The sequence below is a fragment of the Erpetoichthys calabaricus genome, chromosome 4 (genome assembly GCF_900747795.2).
Source record: "Erpetoichthys calabaricus chromosome 4, fErpCal1.3, whole genome shotgun sequence".
NCBI classification, from domain to species: domain Eukaryota; kingdom Metazoa; phylum Chordata; class Cladistia; order Polypteriformes; family Polypteridae; genus Erpetoichthys; species Erpetoichthys calabaricus.
The window spans coordinates 99531797-99551980 of NC_041397.2; the positions used below are offsets into that span (position 1 = coordinate 99531797).

The following is a 20184-nucleotide window of genomic DNA, read 5'->3' on the forward strand; positions in this document are numbered from 1 at the left end:
GCTGCTGCATTTGGACGTGCTTCTTCACTGACTACAGCTTAACACTAATTAACATTAGGGACTTGTTAAGTGAGCCTGGCAGCTGGAGCATGAAGATATTCTTCTGGTCCCATGGCAGTCCTATCAAGAATACACTATATGCTACTTTTGTTTAAAATATTATCTGGTGTCTGATAGGTTTAAATTAAAAGGGAGAAGAGATGCGTACTAATCTTTTTATTTCATATATTTCATGATATTGTCTTATGATTTTCATTTATTGTGCCCTGATAAAGATAGCAGTACTCTAGACACATATTTGGAATCGTATTTTATATTTAGTATAATTTGAAATACCTTTCATATGTCCCTAAAGTAACAAAACTAGCCATTTTATGTATGCTTCATTTTGAAGATTATACTTAAATGATTCCCTCTTGACACACAGTACTACAGGACCCTGCGCTGGAATAAGTAGAATCAAAATCGAATGGATGGATTTCTCATATTTTTCTATTAGTTAAAAATGAAACCTGAGACTATGCTGTTTAATTTTATGTGACAGTCAAAGCAGTTTTTAATTCTCCAGAAGAGCTATTATGAACAGCAGTATAAATGAGATGAAATGAACAAGCCATCATGTTTATTGTAGTGGTTCATGAGTTTGTCGGATCTTGGATTATCCAGAATATCCCAGGGCTGTATGCTTACAAATACCCATGGCATCGCTGCTGCAAGTGGCAGATGCATTTTTAATTTAAACATAGCATCATCTGATCTAAAAGAAAACTATAGCTGGGTGTCATCTACATTAGAGTGGAAATGAATGTCATCTAATGACAGTACTCAATGGAAGTTATTAGAGTTGAAAATAGTAAAGGTATGAGTAGTGATCCCTGTGGAGCATCATATTTAAGGAAGAAAAGGTACGTTTGAAAGAGACCTTTGGTTTTTTTTGGATCAGGAACTGTGCCATTCAGTAATGAACTGCTGCAGCTGGTGATGATGATGTTGATTATTATTATTATACTAAGAATAGTTGCCACTAGAACATTGAGTTTTTCATTCGTTTCTGTGGCCTGTGTCTAAGAGAGAAATAGTAGGTTTCATTTTAAGAATTGAAGTTATGATTTCCTGTCCTTTTATCAAGTGAAAATGACTAAAATGATGTACAGGACATGAGAGGGTTTACCCATGTAATATTTAGCTGCAAGATGATGCTGTAATCTGAGCTCTTATATTGTCATTAAAGAAATTCACTGCACTGCTAGTGTTTGTAGCTATTTTGTATTGCAGTTTAGAATTGCCATTTGTTAGATTAGCAACTGTTCTAAATAGTACATGACAATTATGTCTGTTGTAATCTGTGAGACTAGAAATGAGCGGGCCATATAAAGAGAGCTTTTTCTTGCAGTTTGGAAGACCTGTAGTTCTGCTCAGGTTTTTGCCATTCTAATATGTGTAAATGTTTAGCAAACAGAATTTTATAATGCAAAGATGTTTTTAAACTGGTACTTTATACTGTATACTTTTTGTTTAGATTTAATTTAAGTTAGTAATGCAGGTACCCCCTAATGTAGATCTAATTATTTTCTTATTCTTTGGTTATTAATTGAATTAAATGTTGTTTCAAGTCTAAATTCATAGGATCCCACACAACAGGGATTCTGGGTAGCCATTACAGAATAACAGATGGGATTAAAAAAAAAAGCATGCTGTAATGTAAAGGTTACGTTTAGTATTTTCCAAGTCTCTTTAAACTTACCAAATACATACACTTTGCAGCAGCAAAGATTTCCATTTAATATAATATGCATTCCACATTTATGAGACATCCTTGTGATAATAAAAAGTAACTAGAACTCAAAATTTTCTATTACATTACGTATTTTAGTACAGATTCTTGAAAAATTTCCTTGTATTAAGAATATATTTCCTGTTCGTTTGCTTGCTCACAGCCTCCATCATTGGTGGGGTTATGGCAACCCCAACAAGACCCCAGTGTCAAACTGTATTCTGCTTATTACTGTAGTTTTGCTTCTGCAATTCAATTTTTTCAACAGTTATGTTCTGCCATGACTTGCAGTAACGGACTCACATCGCATGATTATTTTTTTTCTCTAAACAACACTTACCTTTTTCATCCATTATATTCTGTGTTAGTTTTTTATAGCATACAAAGCAAGATTCATGCCAAGTGGCACCATGGTGACAAAGAACACATACAACTCTCATTGTAATAAATGTGAAATGACCTGATTACATTGTATTTTTAATAAAAGTCTAATATTAATGTTCAGCACATGCACAATGAAAAAATTAAAAAGGCAGAGTGTGTGATAGAGCAGATTGTAGCAACACAAACAAGTTATTAGTCACTTTTGCTGTGGATATGATAATAAAACAACTTAGGACAATATATGTGTGCGAGTAAACTCACTTTCAGTGATGCCAGTCAATCCATAAATACATTGGGAGAAAGTGTGAAACTCATGCAGATTCTGGAGCTGTGAGGCAGGAATGACAACTCTGTACTACCTGGAGAGGCCGGCATGAAAGGAGCTCTGCTAGCAGCAGTAGCAGTGGTGGAGGGAGAGTTCTGGATGCACAGACACAGCACTTCATGCTCTTCACATGCATCTTCTAGTTGCTAGAGAACATCAGACTGAATTCATAGCCGCTAGCAAGGAGCCAGGAAAAGGAGTGGCATACAAATTGCCTCTGGCCCTGGGTGAGTAGAGCGAGTCTGAGCCAGTAGTCAGCGTAAAGCAGTTCATTCCGTTCTTGTGTCTCTTACACCACCTGGATTATTACAATATTCTCTCTCACTGAAGCACATGCTTACATTATCAATCCATCTTCCACGTAGTGTGGAAATATGCAATAAGCAATTGTGTGATTTTTTTTGTTTTGTTTTTTCCCAGTTATTATTGCCTAGTTGTCAAAGACAGCAATTGTATCTGGGCTTCAAATTGTGAAGTGAAGTGAAGTGAAGCACAAAGCAAAATGTTTTGCTTTGTGTTTCTTTCCTTTTTAAAGCGACGTGGATAGACTGTTTTGCAATATTTATGTATTCTCAAGACATTGATTAATACCTGATAAGATTTTTGGCTGGACATATTCTGCAAGTTTTAAGACTTTTTTTTATTCATCTATGGATGTGTGTAATGTTTAACTCCATTTTAAGCTGTAAGAACAGACAAGCAATTTTTCAAAATTATAAAATAGGCTTCTCTTTTGAACACAATTTTATGTAGCAAATTCATATCTACCATGATAGTGAAGAAATAACTTTGAATAAAAAAGTATTCTTGATGCAGCCTTGATGATGCTCTGACCAACCAGCTAGGCAATTCTGCTGCAAAATTTTGGGATAAAATATAAGATCCCCTCCTGTTAGAACAAAGACCGTCTCACTTTAATGAATAAATAAATCCAGGCCTTTCCCCAAACTCATCCCAGTTATTAACAAGTGATATGCTTTTCTTTTCCCACCAGGCCTGTAACCAGTGAAGTGAATACAATGTGCTTTAGACCACATCCCCTCTGTGTACTCAAGGGGGGCAAATACAATTGAGTTCTGAAAGATACTTTCACTTTGATGCATAAAGATATGAAGTATATGTTTAATACCTCAGATTGCTGCAAAGTTAGTTCCGACATGTAGCAGTTAGATGGATACTTCACCATCAGCCAAGAACTCGTACATAACCTCAGTGTTGAATTCTTGTGCAAGTAAATCTGGGTTGTTATAGTTTGGAATTCTACTACAATGGACTTTTGAATCACTGATCATTAGCAATTTCTTATTGAGTGCTATAGAGCTTTAAGTACTGCGTCTAAATCCAAATTGGTGACCTGGGTGCTAAGAGACTAAGTTCTGGTTTCTTAGATCCCAGTTTACATGTAGTAGGGAGTTCATCATTAACAGTTTGTGTTTTCAGTGTCTTCAGAAATGCTGCTGTTGCTGGGGAGTTCAGCTGGTTGGCTGCGAGGTTTTCACCGCAGGCAGGACGACTGACTTTGCTCCACTGGTGTTTTGTCTAGTTGAGTGTCAGCTTTTTACACCAACTGCATTTTATTTTTATTTTTTTTTCACTCTACCTGGATTGGTTTTCTGCTCCTGCTGAGTTATCAGATAATCTACTCTGCTGCGGCTAAACACTCAGTATCCTCGCGTGCACATGGGACGCTCCTGTGCTTCCTCTTTTGACACTGGCAGTAGCCAGGCTTGGATGCAGCAGTACATCATCTGATTGCACTTCACATTCTCTCACCACGGCTGTTTAGATTTGACAGTTCACCTAGACAGTGTTTGTTTTCAGAGAGTGAGAGAAAAAACAAAAATCCCTGGTAAAATGATATGTGTTTATATATACTTATGTTTAAAATTGCATGTTTCAATAGTTCTTTCCTGGAAAACAAAAAACACACTAAGTTTAGAACTTCTTTGAACAGGGTTGATCTCGGAAATCTAAATCCATAAATATTTAATTGGACAATAAGTGAAGAGCAAATCTAATTTAAAGAGCAGGGATTGAACAGCAGGCCCAAAATATGTTTCTTGTATGAAGTGAAATGTGTTATCAGTAAAGTGAAGTGCTTAGAATGCTCCAAGATAGGAGTAGCTGCTGTCATGTACATTTTAGTCTTGCTGAAATAATTAGCTTCTTGCAAATGAAGGGTCCTTCAGGGGTCAAGTAGATTTGCTGCCACATTCAAGGTGTATGTATATTCTAGCCAAGTAAAGCTCCTCCCATTGAATGCTTTCATTTCATTGTCTTTAAATTATTAATGAAATCTCCAGCTTATAGTAATACATTAAAATAGAGAACCTTGAATTATTGAGCAATGTGAATAAATGAATGTTTACCACTGCTAGCGTATTCTTTGTGATGATGTGCTGGCGGATAATAAAGTCACCTGTGAGGCCTGTAAAATTAGTTCAGCAGTGATCGAGCCTGGCAGACGCAAGTGCCCCGTATTGCCCAAACTGCATCCAACAAAGATTTTACTGTACTGTAGAACAGGGAAATTGATGATCCTGCGCATCACCTGATTCAACAATTAACAGGGTAATGTTGAGCAATTGATTCATCAGCACCTTCCTTAGGTCAGAATGTAATTATTTTTAAGGCTTAATCATGTATGAAACCTTACAGGACAGATGGAGGAAACTATACCTAAGACCACTAGTAAAGTGTAGAAAGATTTGAAAACCATGGCAAACACCAATGACAGGAAATGTCACTTAAAACCTGTGGAAAACCTTCATGTTATGTGATGCTGTAGATGTGTAGCACCAAACAGAAAAAGAAATGATCTTCCTTATACAAATGTTTGTGTAAGGGATATTGGCAATAGTTTCAAGTGTTTTGCTGTACACTTCCTTAAGTACTTCTAATAGGTCCTTCAGAGAAACTCACTTTGTTCATTTTGTGTCTCAAGTACGGTATGTCTCATGGGTTTCTTTATTCTTCCTGTCTCGTATCACTTTCATTTTCCAGCAAGGAAAGGAAAGAAACTGCAATACAATTTAATTTTCAAATATAAATATGAAAAATGTGCTTTTGTCATGTCTGTTTACGGTGCATTTTATAAGAGCTTTACTGTATTCACCTGTGGAGTATGTGGCCTCCTCCTCCACGAAGTTTGAATTTTTGTCCAGTTTTTACATTTTTGTTTTTTCCATATATTGAACTCCAGCCTCCTTACTGCTTTGCCTCTGTGAAGTTTTGTATTGTTTGCTGCATCCATTCATTAAACCCACAAACTGCGACATTTTCTTTCTCTATTACCAAATGGTGTTTTTTAATGTATGCTCATTATAGAAGTGATGTGTCATAGCTTGAGATATGGTATAAAGGAGTATCTTTAATTTTCTTATTTTTAATTTTTTCTCCCCTAAAAACAATCTGCATTTTCAACTGACCAATATATATTACCTGAAATCCAATGCCATGTGCCAGTATTTAGTAAGATTAGATCTGTATGTGAAATGCAAACCGTGTAATCTACAAAGGTACGTGTGCAGTCAAAACTGACATGCAAGTAAAATAGTTTATTAAAATAATAATGTCAGCAAACGTTCTACAGCTACAATACATCTGTGGAGAAGTTAATGTGGAGAGGTTATCAGAAAATGGACCATAACAGTTCGTACAGAATTCATCACCTGAAAAAAGGAGAAAATCCGACAGATAACTTATTTGATGCACATACTGTGCTGAAGAGTTTCCCAAGCCATGTCTCACCCTTAACCATTCACAAAACACGTGGCCCTGTTTATTAGTATCTCTAGTGTCACTTCTGTCTGGAACATCAATTGGTCTCACAATGTTCTGTGGATGACACTACCAACCCCTTTATTCTAATGGAATAACTGCACAAGGCTGTGCTCTGGGAAAAGGCTGACATGCATCTCCAACCTGCCGAGTGCCCTGTAAAGCAGCAAACCATTTTGAGGCTGTGTTGTCAAGGGCTGTCAAATTAGTCAAACAATTAGGTTTGCATGTTCAAATTAAAAATACATGTTTGAATACAGTACACCCCCAAAATTCACGGGGGTTACGTTCCTAGAGCACCTGTGAATTATGAAAAAACGCAAATTTTGGATGTGGTTAAAAAAATGCCTATTTTCATAGTTTAAACCCTAAATATGCCCCCAAAACACTTTAATTTCAAACTCAGCTTAATACATTACCTAAAAATAAAGAATGTAAAGGTAAACCTGTATACTGTACTGATATGTCACCCGCAGTGCTAGAATGTAAAATACCGATGTTGTTGCTATATGTACTGTAAGTCATGCAAGTGCGTTTTCATTGCCAGAAGCCTTAGACAGTGCAGCTTGTTTCGGCTTCATCTTGGGGCTTTAACTGTTAAACTGCCACATACTTGGGGGTTAATGCATCCCTGGACACCAAATACTTTTTTGCTGCACTTTAAGTAAACGTCACAATTAACAAAGAAAAAGTGAAATTTTAATGGAACACATTTTTTTTCCATGCAAAAAGTATCACAATTACTGCAACACTGATCATTTTACACACTGCTAATGAACTGTAAAAACTATTTTAAAAACTACTGAAACAATATGTACAAAGTGCAACTGACGCCATGGATGTAAATCACTGAGCCAACTGCACTTAAACTGGCTGCAAGCAAACACACAGAGGTAAGCGCTGACGCTGGCAGGCTAGTCTTAGTGTAGCTTGGGTCACAGAATTGCACATAAACACAGGAGATTGTAGAGACCTGAACTTTATTCAAACACTTCAAACAAACATGTCTCTTTCAGAAGTAAAAGGTGCTCAGCATGCAGTTAGTTAACGATTAAACAATAGACAAACATCATGGAGAATGTCTGGGGGAGGAGAGAGAAACAAAGCAATCAGCCAAAAAGGACAGGTATGGTTCAGGCTTTTAAGTAAGCGTAGCGTCGCGGGAGAAGCCGCAATCGAGAAGATGGTAATTTATTTATTTTTATGGTGGAGATTCCAGCCTTGACCTGACCCGCACACACTCACAAACAGAGACAAAAACAAAGCAAACCGGTAATCAAACAGCAAATAAAGAATGTAATGAAAACAAATGAAATAAGAAAACAACGATACCACCCCTGTTCCCCTTACGGCGATTACACATTAAATACAACAAAGCACAAACAAAACACACACAGTAAATCATGAAAAACGGCAATGGATGAAATGTAATGTTGAAAATAGATAGTCCAGAGATCCGCAAGTTGAATGGGAATGTACAGATAGTCCTACCGGTAGTTCCTGAAATGGTGAAGACGGGTTCAGGAGCGCTCCTTTCTTTGCAGGATGGCCATGAATCCATTTAGAGTCCTCATGTACACAGGCAGACAATCCAGACGCACGAAACGATCCAAGACAAAATTAATAAGTACAGGTAACCCAACAGAAGGCAGACAGACAGGAACTTTTAACACAAATTACAAATAGTTTTTTTTTTTTTTGGTCACCGGCCCCCTTTTTAAAAGCCGCGCTGACATCCTTTGACCCCAACAGCCCCAGCACCCTCAGCAGAAGACCAATCAGAGCCACTGCAGGGACTGCTGGGAGTTGTAGTTTCAAATTCTATTGGCTACTTTCACCATCCCAAGTCGTGGTTTTCTCTACAGTTGCTTCCTGTTCTCTCTACAGTACAGTATTGCCACGAAAAAAAGCCATAAAAATTGTGGAGGATATTTGCAGTTTCCACTAACAGTTATTAGTTAGGTTCTAAGGAAAAATCCGCAAATGACTGAGGCCGCGAACTCTGAACCGCAACTTCGCAGGGGTCTACTGTACATTCAAACTTAGGTTAATGATTCTAGGCGTTACAGGAACTTTTGTACATTCTTTTTTTATAAATGTTTATTATGGTAAAACCACCACAGTGGGCACAGCAAGAACAAACCCCAACAGTAAAGCAAATTCCTAGCAGCACTTGGACAACTGTCATTTAAATATACAAATTTAATTTAAAGGGTCTTCAAAATCCAGAACAGCTGCACCCTATAAAAGATGGCGGCACCATCTTGTCTTCAGTCAGAGTATTTGACAACTGGCACCCAAGCCCTTAAACCACTCAGCCTGTTGGGCATGGAAGCACTAACCTCATTCTGTCCCTCTTAGCTCTTTCAGCGGACGTGGTATCCGTCAGTAAGGGCGCGCACATAAAGGCAACCTTCAAAAGGGCGACCTCAATTGGGCGCGGCGAATAAAAGCGCACATAAATAAAAGCGATCTTCAAAAGGGCGACCTCAATTGAGCGCCGAATAAAGGCGCGCGTAAATAAAGGCGAGCTTCAAAAGGACGACCTCAATTGAGCGCCGAATAACTGCGCGCATAAATAAAGGAGTGCTTCAAAAGGGTGACGTCAATTGGGCGCAGCGAATAAAGGCAAACGCAACAAAATTATTACAGAAAATTTATTAGATAAAGGCAATGATTGAACGTATAAAAAGGTGAAAGCAAGAATATTAAAACATCCAATTAATTAATGCATGAACTTCTAACGAACTACTTCTAAAGCTCTCTATAGTTCTTTGTTTTCAAAATTACAGAAAATTAGATTAAGGCAATGACTGAATGTATAAAAAGGTGAAAGCAAGTTACACTTGAAGCTGTAGATTATGTGCAATGCCACGTAGATATTCGAGATGCGGTCTATTAGCATAATCAAGGACAATTAATTTAATTCGCTCCGAAGGTCATCCTTTTGAAGCGTTCCTTTATTTACGCGCGCCTTTATTCGGCGCTCAATTGAGGTCGCCCTTTTGAAGATCGCTTTTATTTATGTGCGCTTTTATTCTCCGCACCCAATTGAGGTCGCCCTTTTGAAGGTCGCCTTTTTGTGTGCGCCCTTATTGAATAGAACCAGCGGACGTGCCCCAGGCCCATTCCTCTCAGCCGTCCTTGTAGCAGCTGAGTGCTACAAACAGGAACCATGCAGCATTGTCATAAGGGCTTCATGATTTATAGATACACGATGAGGAAAGAAAAAAAGAAAAAGCTACAAATAAAATGGATGACGTAGCAAAACACCTCACTAACACCTGTGGCTCGCAAGGATTTAATCTCATTTTCGTGGCTGCTTTTATGGCTTGCTGTTCTGACAGGGATCAGGAGGAATCCGGGTCAGTAAGGAATAGTGAAAGAAGTTAAACAAAAAAAAAAAGCAGTGGGAGGCCGGCAGGTCGAAGGCAGACTTGTTTTATTATTTTGGAGGTGACAGCGGCTAGGTGCCGTTTATATCCTGGCATTCACAAAAAAAAGCAGTCAGGCACCATTGGACTTGCCTGGAAAAGCAGGATTGTCGAGGTATCAAGGCAGGGTCTGTACAATCTGTCTAAAATATTTCCACTCACACCTCATTCAGCAGTTGAGGTTCTCAGGTTTAAGAGTAAACAGGACAGAATTAGATACTTTTAAATCACCATGAAAGTGTTTGGAAAAACTGCTTCAAGTATACTTGTGGACCAAAGTGTAGAGCAGTGGGATAGAAAAAAGAAAAGAAAGCCACATTCTGAAGGGGTCTGGCTTTACGTTTTACTAATAAAGATAATAAATTCAAATTCCAAAAAACCTGATCATGGCAGTGAAGTGCAAAATCAGATCTTTGAAATACTGTAGCTCTGCATATCGCATCTGGAGTAATGAGAGCACAAACACAACAAACAGCTGTTCTTTTACAACCAAATGTCTGCTTTTGCCTTTGAATAAGACCTTTTTTTTTTTTAAATAAATTTGAATTATTTTTGAATAGTTGACATATGTGTGTGTAAAATGCTGATCTCTCACACCTCAAAAAACAAAAGCATACCATGCAGGAGGCATGTAAGGAGGCTGATGAAATATACTACACATTCAGCATCTGTTTATTTATAATTGATATTTTTTACAATGCACTTTTTAAAAGAGTATCCCTCTAACATGTAAATATCACACACTGTAGTTCGCATTAGAATTCTTCTCTTTTGTACCTAAGTTCAGGTGTGCGCGCCATCGCCTCCATCATTTGCATTTTAAAGCAGTCATTTGGTGTAATTTGCAAATGATTTCTGCCTTTTTGCCGAAAAATTTGGAATTTTGATCATATCTTACTGCTAATATGCTTTGTAATTTATTACAAAGAAAACATATCATTAAGGCTGAGTTACATTTATACATCTGCATCTCTTTTTTATTTAGAATAAAAAATAAAACAAGACTAGAAAGCGGAGTCACTGTACTTTATAAAACACCAAACGAGTCCTTGTGAATTTGAAATGTCACCCCAGCAGCTACCAGCTCATTTTTCCTGCAGTAACGTCGCAGAAAGGTGGTCACCAACGGCCCAGCGTAATGCTGATGAAGGGGCTGGTAACCTCTGCAAACGCAACATAACCTTCTCCTTAATCCATTTCAGCATAGGAGGGCATTACAGGCTACACGAATAACAGCAGGGGGCAAGGCAGGAAACGGCCCAGGGCAGGGCACCAGTCCATTGTGGGGCCCACTCACTCACACACACACACACATACTGTATTAAAGTTACCAGTTAACCAAACCTGTACGTAATCCCACAGTGACACAGGCAGCACAAGCAAACACCATAAGGGCAACATCCAAGCAGGGCACCATGCCGAGTGACAAACAGTAACTCAAAAATAAGGACAGATTTAGTTTGCTTATTTGTAGTAACAAAAAAATGGAAACAGCCCGTCTTTAGGGGGCTCTGAAGAGGCAGCCCCAGTCTACACTCCAGAGGGTGACGTAGACATTAGGCAAGTTGCGTTACTGAATATTTAGTGTTAATGAAAGGAGAGAGGTTGGGAGCATGCACTGATGGCATGCTGCTACACCCACCACGTGACGGACCACCTGGATTGGGACCCGAGTGCGGTGTGAGTTTTTTTTTTTTACGGTGCCCAGAGTGCCAGTCCTTCCCCCAACTCCCAGGTTTTCCCAGTAAATTGGAGGACCTGCTTGCAGGCTGGATGCAGATTAACGTCATACCCGGGATTAAGGGCCCAGCAGAGTAGAGGCACTTCTGGCGCTCGAACTGGCAACCTTCCAATAGCCGGCGCAGATCCCTAGCCTCGGAGCCACCACTACACTCTTTAATGAAAGACATCTGCAGAGTGATAAATATGTTCTTACATAGTTCATGTACCGTTTATGAAAAAGGTAGCTTTAAATATAATTTCTACCTTATTTTACACACATTATTTTATTCAAGAATTGGATTTCTCTACCTCCTTTTCCCAAAGCCCTGGTTAACTGCTCACTGTTTTTATAAATATTTCAAAATTTGCTATGAGTTTAATGAAGTGAGAACGCATGTTTGTGATCTAATGGCAGTCACAGTAAGTCCAGTTGTATAGTAAATGGAGGAAGGTCTAATGAGGAAAGTCACCAGTGGTGATTTTGCTTGGCATGAAAACCATTTTACTACCAGAGTTCTTCTTTGAAGCCTTTCACCAACCCTAGCACGTTTTCAGGTGTACTGTTATGTTTTGGATCCTGCTGTTAATGTGCAGAATTAGTACTCAGCACAACATTTAGGGAGAAGAAAACAAACTTTTGGTGCCCATTGCATCAACCTCATGCACCCCAGCGTAAGAGGCAATCAGCTGCAGTACTTAGATTGCCACAAAGCAGACAGAACTAATGAGCATTGCCTCGGGCAAGCCAGCTAAGGGCATCAGTAGTGACAGAAGGAGAAAAGCAGCCAGAAAAACACAATGGAGGTCCATAATCAGCCCGACAACAAAGCTGAGACAGGTTAATGAGACCACAGTGGCCAATGTAGGAGATGTGGTGAGATGAACTCTAATTAAAGTGAATCGCGGCAAAGAGCGCTTAGTCATTATGCTTTCACTGCTAATGAAATCAAAGAAAGTTTCAACTTTAAAGCACATTGTCTTGTCACAGTGAGAAATGAATATGCTCTTTTAAGGAAGATTAACCTGCTCTGAACAGAGTATACTTACACTCACACTAACATGTAGTGGGCAAAGTTTTATGGGCCTTGGTGGGGCAATTGATTTGTCATGAACAGAACACCCCCCCAAACTTTAAGGATGTGGCTTCAGTTTAATATGGCCGGTGCAGTAGTAGGTCCGTGCCTTTCTTCCAGTTGACCTCAAGGGGATTATTCCTGGAGATTTGTTGAGATTGTCCAAGGGACTGTGTAAAATACTCATCCATCACTGCAGGCCCCTGGTCAAGAAATGACACTGCAGTAAATATCTCTTGCAGCTGCCTTTTAATGTACAAGCTGTTTTTTGGTCAGAATTTTCAGCTTGCCCATAAAACACATTGTCATGTGCGACTGCTTCTTCTCCAAAGTCATTACTGATGGGATGATAGAACATCTTTTACAGAATAACTGAAAAACTTTAAATGTCACGTCAAGTTTGTCAGCGCTGTTTTTCAAGCCCTGCTCAAGGTTACATGAATATGGAGTTTCCTTTTGTTTAAAAAAGAAAAAAAAATAAAGGGGAGAATGGGATTTGTTTCTTAACGAACATCCAATGTCACTGAGCCTTGTAAAAGAGAGAGAAACAAATACGACTGATGTGCGCCTGGGCCATTTAATGACAATTCACTGTGTGGGATAGAGCAAGAACACTGTCACTGATTACTGAACTAATGGAAGGAAATGGATCAGGGCAGAAAGAAAATAGATTTTCTTTTAAAATTAAACAGTGGCACATGTCATCTGTGTTGTTCACAATTCCTCCTAGACTAACCAAGGTGAAGATGTACGACTGTCTGCAACACTAAGCGCCCATCCCTCTTGTCTCGCTTAACATGCAAATATGAAATGTAAATCAGTCCATTAAAGATACATGGCTACCTTTTTTCCCTGAGGCAGAATTTGCTCAGAAGAAGTCTGACTTCAAAACAGGCCACTTTTGGGTTCTTGTTATGTTTCCATTTAATTATTTTAGCTGTCTCTCTGTCCTGTTTGCGTTCCTTATGATTGACACCCTTTTGTATTTCTGAGTTTTTTTTGTACCTGCCCGTCCACCTCTTTTGGTCTAATGATAGCTCTGCTTTAAGTGACCCAGGCTCAAAGCAACTCGCCTCCCCTTGTTATGTACTTGATAAAAGAATTCTCAGCTCCCCACCACTAAGCTGACTGTCTCTCCTTTTCTTTCTTTTTTTTTTTTCCTCTTTCTTTCCAATTGCAGAAAACCTGAAGGCACCTTTGGAAAGGTCACGTTCTCGGCAGAATATCAATTTTAACTCGACAAGAGCACCAGTCGCCAAGGAGCTTAATTATGAAACAGAGCCTCATTCATCCACCACACGGAGCAAGGTGTCTGGAAAGCGAGAGCCGCACGCAGGTCCAAGCAACCGGGACAAGGAGAGCGAGCTGGCCGGCTGTCCAGCAAAAGGCGAGAGCGACGTGGAAGCCCTCCTAGCCAGGCTGCGCGCCTTATAGACAACGGAAACCAAAACAGATCAGGAGCCCAAGCTCTTGCAATTTTTTAAACACACAGCATCATTACACAGTGATTTCTCTAACAAGCCGAAATGTTATATCACATACCGACTCACAATTAACCTTTATTTGAAGATCCTTAACCTTTTTCAGCTTCTGACATTTTGTTCAATAACATTTAAAGGCTAGGAGCTGAAGAGAAATTAATAGGGTACGTTATGATTTGGTGTGCTGTATTGTTCTCAGGGTCGAGATGGCACCACATCACTGCAAGTCTTATTGCGGTGGTCAGAGTTTTTGTTTTCTTTGTGTTGGTGGGAGTAGATGCTAATAACACCTCAAAACTTGAGAGACATTTGAACACCGGCACAACCTGTTAGCCTGCCAGATATTTTCATTTCTGCTCAGGTAACTTGTTAAGAGTTTAGAAGCATGTCCTGAAATTTTAAGTCTTCTTTTAGCCACAGGGACCACCACTTGTAAACCAAGTGTTAATTTAAAGGTTGGGGGTATGCGAGGTTTGTTACTGTAGAAAAGCACATTGCAATATGCAAGCAGGAAAATAGTGGGCTGTTCTCTGATGGCCTGACGTCCTTTTATGGACTTGTAACGTGCTTAAATTCATTTTACAACACTGTTGATATGTATTTTTTTCTTATTAGTAACAGCATTTAAATTTTATATTGGAGTTTAGTGTATTTATTCTGCAAGTATCCTTTTTGCACAGACACACTCGCACACCAAAGTATTGTAGACTATGCTGGTTGTATATACGCCGGCTATTGAAAAATGCATATGTGGTTTCTATATACACATAAAAGATAGGCATTTACTGTAACTGTTGCTACAAATTCCCTCTTGGTAATGTTTTCTGTTCATTATTTTTTGCTCTTCTTTTCTGCAAGTAATCCTGCCACAATTGTTAGTGCTTCAGCGGAGCTAAATGTTGCATGCCATTAACATCCAAAGTAACTTTTTTGTTTCATTATCTCCATGTGATTGAACATGTAATTGCGGTAAGCAGATTCATCTCGCAAATTGAAACTTCTCCCCAGCTGGATTCCAATAAATGTATGTTGCGGTAGGTTGTAGAATTGGATTAAACCACACAGAGGGAATTTTCACAGTTAATTTTAATAATCGTATATTCTCTCCGGCACTACAAGTGTAATAATCTATTCACAAAATGCAATAATTAGAAGAAAATCAGACAAGAGAAGAGGTAAACTGGCACCACCCGCCCTCTGCCCATTCTTAAATATGTCCCCACCTCCTCCCTAATGTCTGTATCTTAATTATTGTCAATTTTTTGGATCAAAAAAATAAACAGACTGCATGGAAAACAATCTCATTTGTCGTCGCCATCGTCATTTGTGCAGTAAAAGGGAAGCCCACATGACTGTTTACTTGTTTTGCTAAAGAAGCTCTTATTGGGGGCAGCATTAATTGGATTTCTTTCGGTCATTAATATCATCTTGTTTCATTAGGCACAAAAAGATTCAGCTGGCATCCAGTACACCGCTAATATGAGCCTGATTATAGGCGCTGCTACAAATTGCTTTATTTATGCAATAAAGAAAAGGTACCTGCAATCACTGGGGTTTATAATGTAGCATAAGAATAATTACAATTTACGTGGTGGGTATGGCTTCTGTTTTAATTAATCAGTATAAAAAGTGAAACGCTGGCCAAATATATTAGGAGGCCAATCTAACCTGCACTCTCGTAAAGCAATTTTGTTTCATTTTTTTTTTCTGCAAGCAATACAGGAATCACTTTAAGGCGTGCGCAGACTGCAAAGGCCCAGATTTAATTGAGCAATCTCTTTAATTGACTAAATGCTGTTTTCTTGCTCTGTCTATGCATTCCGTTTACTCGTCAAATTTGCACATCTGTCCGTCTTTATTTGCTGCACTTTGTGTTCGTCGAGCACTCGTATTACTTGTGCTTTTGTAGAGCAGGCCTCTCGAGTACTTTCTGTTGTCCTCTCAGAATGGCCCCCCGTCACCCCACAGTGTGTGTTTGTATGTGTCTGATGTGTTGGGGACGTGGTCGCTCTTTCTGGAGGTACTAGCAGGCAGGAAGAGCACTCTTTACAAAGGAAGATGAAATCTTATTCATCACCAGAGGCCTCATGCTGTGAACACATTTTTCCAAAGAATGCCTGCAGTTTTATTTTTCCCTCAAGAATACCTGCCCAGTGATTTTTAACTTAAAAAGATCAGATTTCTCTTTATTATAGTTACAAGGTTTATAAGATTTTATCAGTGGATCAATAGAACTACTGAGAAGACGCTTGGTAACCAAAAGGCTCCGTCAGCAGCCACGAGGAGGGCAAGTGCACCAAGGGGACAAATTCTAGTCCTTGGATTTGCCTGAGGTGCTTACTAATGGAGCTTTGCTAGCCACTGTCGTTACCCACTTGTTGCACCTCGCCCACACACTTCACCTCAAAGACGGTTATTATTTGGATTAGCGGTATCTTTAAAATGATGGGGGGAAGGAGTATAAACTTCAGAAGGTTTCAGCCTTTTTTCCAATTTACTGCTTCTGTTTTAATTATGAAGACATTTCTTACTGACGTTGGCTAAACTTGGCATCATTTCATTTTTTTTCAAGCTGCCCCCAGACAGAATAAGCCTTTGTGTCCTCTGTCTGATATGTACGATAATTTATTGATGGTTTAAAACTATAGTGCTTTGATGTTCACACCTAAAGATCACACACTATTCAGTGTATTTGTAGTGAATTGGCTCTGCATTAGTTTGTTTTTCTTCCATTTATTTCAGTCATCTTAAAATTGGGCACAATTCCAACATGCCCTTGGCCAAATCTGTAAGCATTTAAGATGGAGAAAGTGAATTTGCTGTCCTTGTAATAAGACTGCTTCAATTTGCATGTCAATTCATGTTTCCAGTCAGAGCCTACAGGGACTGCTATGTTCATTTAACTGAAAAACAGCAAATAATGTTAAAGCTAATGCTGATCTCCCAAAAAGTGAGTCGCCAAGAAGGAGGCAGGATGGGGGGAGACCATACTGGCTGAGTGGCGGATACTTCAGGAACTGGGAGCAGAACTGAGCAAGTGGTAAGGAGCACATCAGGTAAGATGTATTTGAACACTCTGTTGGCCATCGAGGTGCCAGAGTGTGGTTAAATGTAGAATGCTGGTCAGACGTGCAAGAAAGAATTTCACTGGCAATACAACAGCTACTGTCTTTCATTGCTGGCAAACCCCCATCCAAACCTTACTTTTCTTAAAATGCCAATTGATTTATTTTATTGAAGCATATACTGTACATTTTTGGATGTGTTTGTTCTATTTTTATAGTTCTCTGGAATAAACATTCAATTGCTTAAAAACAGTTTTTTCCAGTTTCATTAGTCAACTACAGTATGTAGGGAGCACATTTAATGATTCATCATGTGTTATTTTCTTTAAAGTACTACCAGTTTTCTATGTAGAAACTTAAGAAAAATATAATTCTGCTATATATACACATACTGTATTTAGTGCTTTCAGAACATACACATTTTGTTATGTTGTTTTGCATAAATTAGTCCCCTTGCTATGTCACGTGAAATTTGGCTCAAGTGCATTCCATTCTATGGCTCGTTATTGAGGTGTTTCTACACCTTTTTTAGAGTCCACTTATGATCAATGCAAATGATTTGACGTGGCTAGGGAAAGCATACACCTCTCTATAGAAGGTCCCACAGTTGACGCTGGCCTTCAGAACTTACAGACAGGATTGTGTTGAGGGTTAGGGTTTAGGGTTGCGGGTTCCCAACAGCACAGTTGCCTCCTTAATTCTTAAATGGAAGATGTTTGGAACAGCCACAACTCTTCTTGGAGCTGGCCATCTAGCCAAACTGAGCAATCATGGGAGAGGAGCCTCAGTAAGAGAGATGCCAAAAAACCTGTTGGTCACTCTGGCTGAGCACCAGAGAACCTGTGTGAAGATAGGAGAAACTTCCAGAAGAACAATGACCACTATAAAGCTAAACTAATCTGGGATTTATGGCAGAGTGGCCAGACAACATATAAAGGCCCTCTTGGAGTTAGAAAAAAGTCACCTAAAGTATTCTTCGACTGTGAGAATCAAGACTAAGATTAAACTGGCCTCACATCTGGAAGAGACCAGGCGCCATTCACCATCTGTACAATACCATCACAACAGTAAAGTGTGTCAGGGGCAGCATCATGCTGTGGAGTTGTTTTTCAGTGCCAAAAACTGGGAAGCTAAATGAAGCTGAGGGAAAGCTAAATGGAGCAAATTACAGAGACATCCTTAAGGAACACGTGCTCCTGACCTTGGACTGTGCCGAAGGTTCACCTTCCAACAGCACAAAACAAAGATAACACAGAAGTGGCTTAGGGTCATGTCTTATCTGGGAATGTCCCTGAGTGGCCCAGCCAGACTCCGGACCCATCAAACGTCTCCGGAGAGATCTAAAGAGTAGACTTTTCATACACTTGATGTGAATAACATTTTAAAAAAAAAACTGAGCTCTAGCCCATGGATAAGATGAGCACAACTCTGGACCCTAAAATTCTCAGCTTACATTTTATAATAGTTTAAACACAACATGGGTCCCTCCAGATGATTAGGCTTATTCTTCAGTTCTAGCATCTCCCTTGGAAATGATGTCACTCATTCTTAATATGTATTTTTTTCGGGTATTTCTGCCCCAGCTAGTGAACTGAATTTCTCTTGCCCAGGTGTCCCTTAAATCCTTGGGCAAGTGTGCAGTTCATGCCAATAAAGAATTGTCCGGGAGCAGGAAATCTTTCATCGCTAAGGAAAATAAAGACTCCTGGGACAGGTTGCTCAGTTCACTTTCTGCCCTTTTTAGTGTCTTTTTAAGATCGTTGCCCCCGGTGGTCACAACTCTGACAATATTTTAGATTTTTGCTGGGGAATACGGTGGACAAAAAGATAAAAAGGACACAGGAAGGACTAAACAAGAGCCCACTCTGATGGCTGAAGACTCCTCAACAAGCAAGTCTGTGAATTCCCTTTGGAGATTAAAAGGAAATTCAGTGGGTATTGGCAAGCCACCAGTCAGTCTCCAAACCAGTACACTTCACTTTCAGATCTCCGAAGCAATGGCGAGGTATTGTTTAAACAGAGGCCCTTGACTTCCCACACTGCCCTGTACAAGGGCTCCCTTTTCACAAGTGGAAGCTTGTCATTGTCTTCATGTAGTCTGCATATCCCTCAACATGCCTGCAAAGTCCAGATTATATTAAGGGAATGTGGCCTGTAACAAGCGAGTGTTAGTGCGGTGCACACGGCGTTAGCCTGATGTCCTGCATTACGTCTGAATAGGCTGTGGTGGTCTGCCACTCACCGGCAAGAACAGAACGTCAAAACCATGAGGATGAGATTTACGATTAAAACTGAGCTTTCTACATTTTACAACTGGGAAAACCTGAACTTGTTTTCTGAGGGTGTCCAGTTCCACTTTTTTGTGTATAGTAAAATCGCCCACTAAAACTGCTGGATCATGAACAATGGTCAAAACACTGAAGGCTTCTGCACTATTATTTTTTTTTTCTAACCTCATATACTGTGTGCATTCATACAATTTTCAATTCAGTGCCATGAAAGATAAAGTGAATCTCAGAAGAACTGGAACCCGGGCAAGAGTCAGTCCTGGATGGTTTGCATCTCTGTCTCAGTGGTGGTGTGATGTGTGTGTGCTTTTTTCTTTTTCCTTGTATGCTAATCATTTAGTGTAGGAAACATGAAGAGTAATCTTGCTTCTTGCCTTATATTTCACTGATTAGAGTTACAAGGGGCCAGAGCCCAGTGCAGTTCATGTATATTTAGACCAAGTCCATCAGAATGTTAATGGTCTCTGACTTGAGAAGTGAGAACTGAACCATTAACACTCACTCAGGACTGAAGGCACCCCCAGCAGAATGGGGTGGCTGAATTGTAACACCTCCCACATGAAATAGTAATAAAACAAAAAATGAATTGGCTGAAATGATATCAGTCCTGGTTACAGGCATTCTGAAAATGTGGAGAGATGGTGTGAGAACCAACTTCTCAGTTTGATCCAAGATCCTAGTCTTAAGAGTTTTTAGTGGGGCCATCTTTGATTTATGTGTACCCCTTCATACATGTAGCAATCTTTTTACTTTAGCTGATTTGTGAAGATCTGAAATCCCCCGATAATCAAGCGTTCTAACTATAGAAACACGTAGTTTTGGAGAAGCACATGATTTGTACCCACTATAAATGATTAA

The 20184-nt window shown here is 39.4% G+C and overlaps 1 protein-coding gene across 1 annotated transcript in view; it reads left to right on the plus strand.

The window, feature by feature from the left end:
• Positions 1-15272, plus strand: part of LOC114650158 (protein diaphanous homolog 3-like) — a 1033571-nt gene extending 1018299 nt beyond the window's left edge. Inside the window, exon 28 of the mRNA XM_051925675.1 lies at positions 13673-15272. Within this exon, the coding sequence (XP_051781635.1) occupies positions 13673-13926 (254 nt within the window). The 3' untranslated portion in view covers positions 13927-15272. The remainder of the gene's footprint in view (positions 1-13672) is intronic.
• The last annotated feature ends 4912 nt before the right edge of the window (positions 15273-20184 follow it).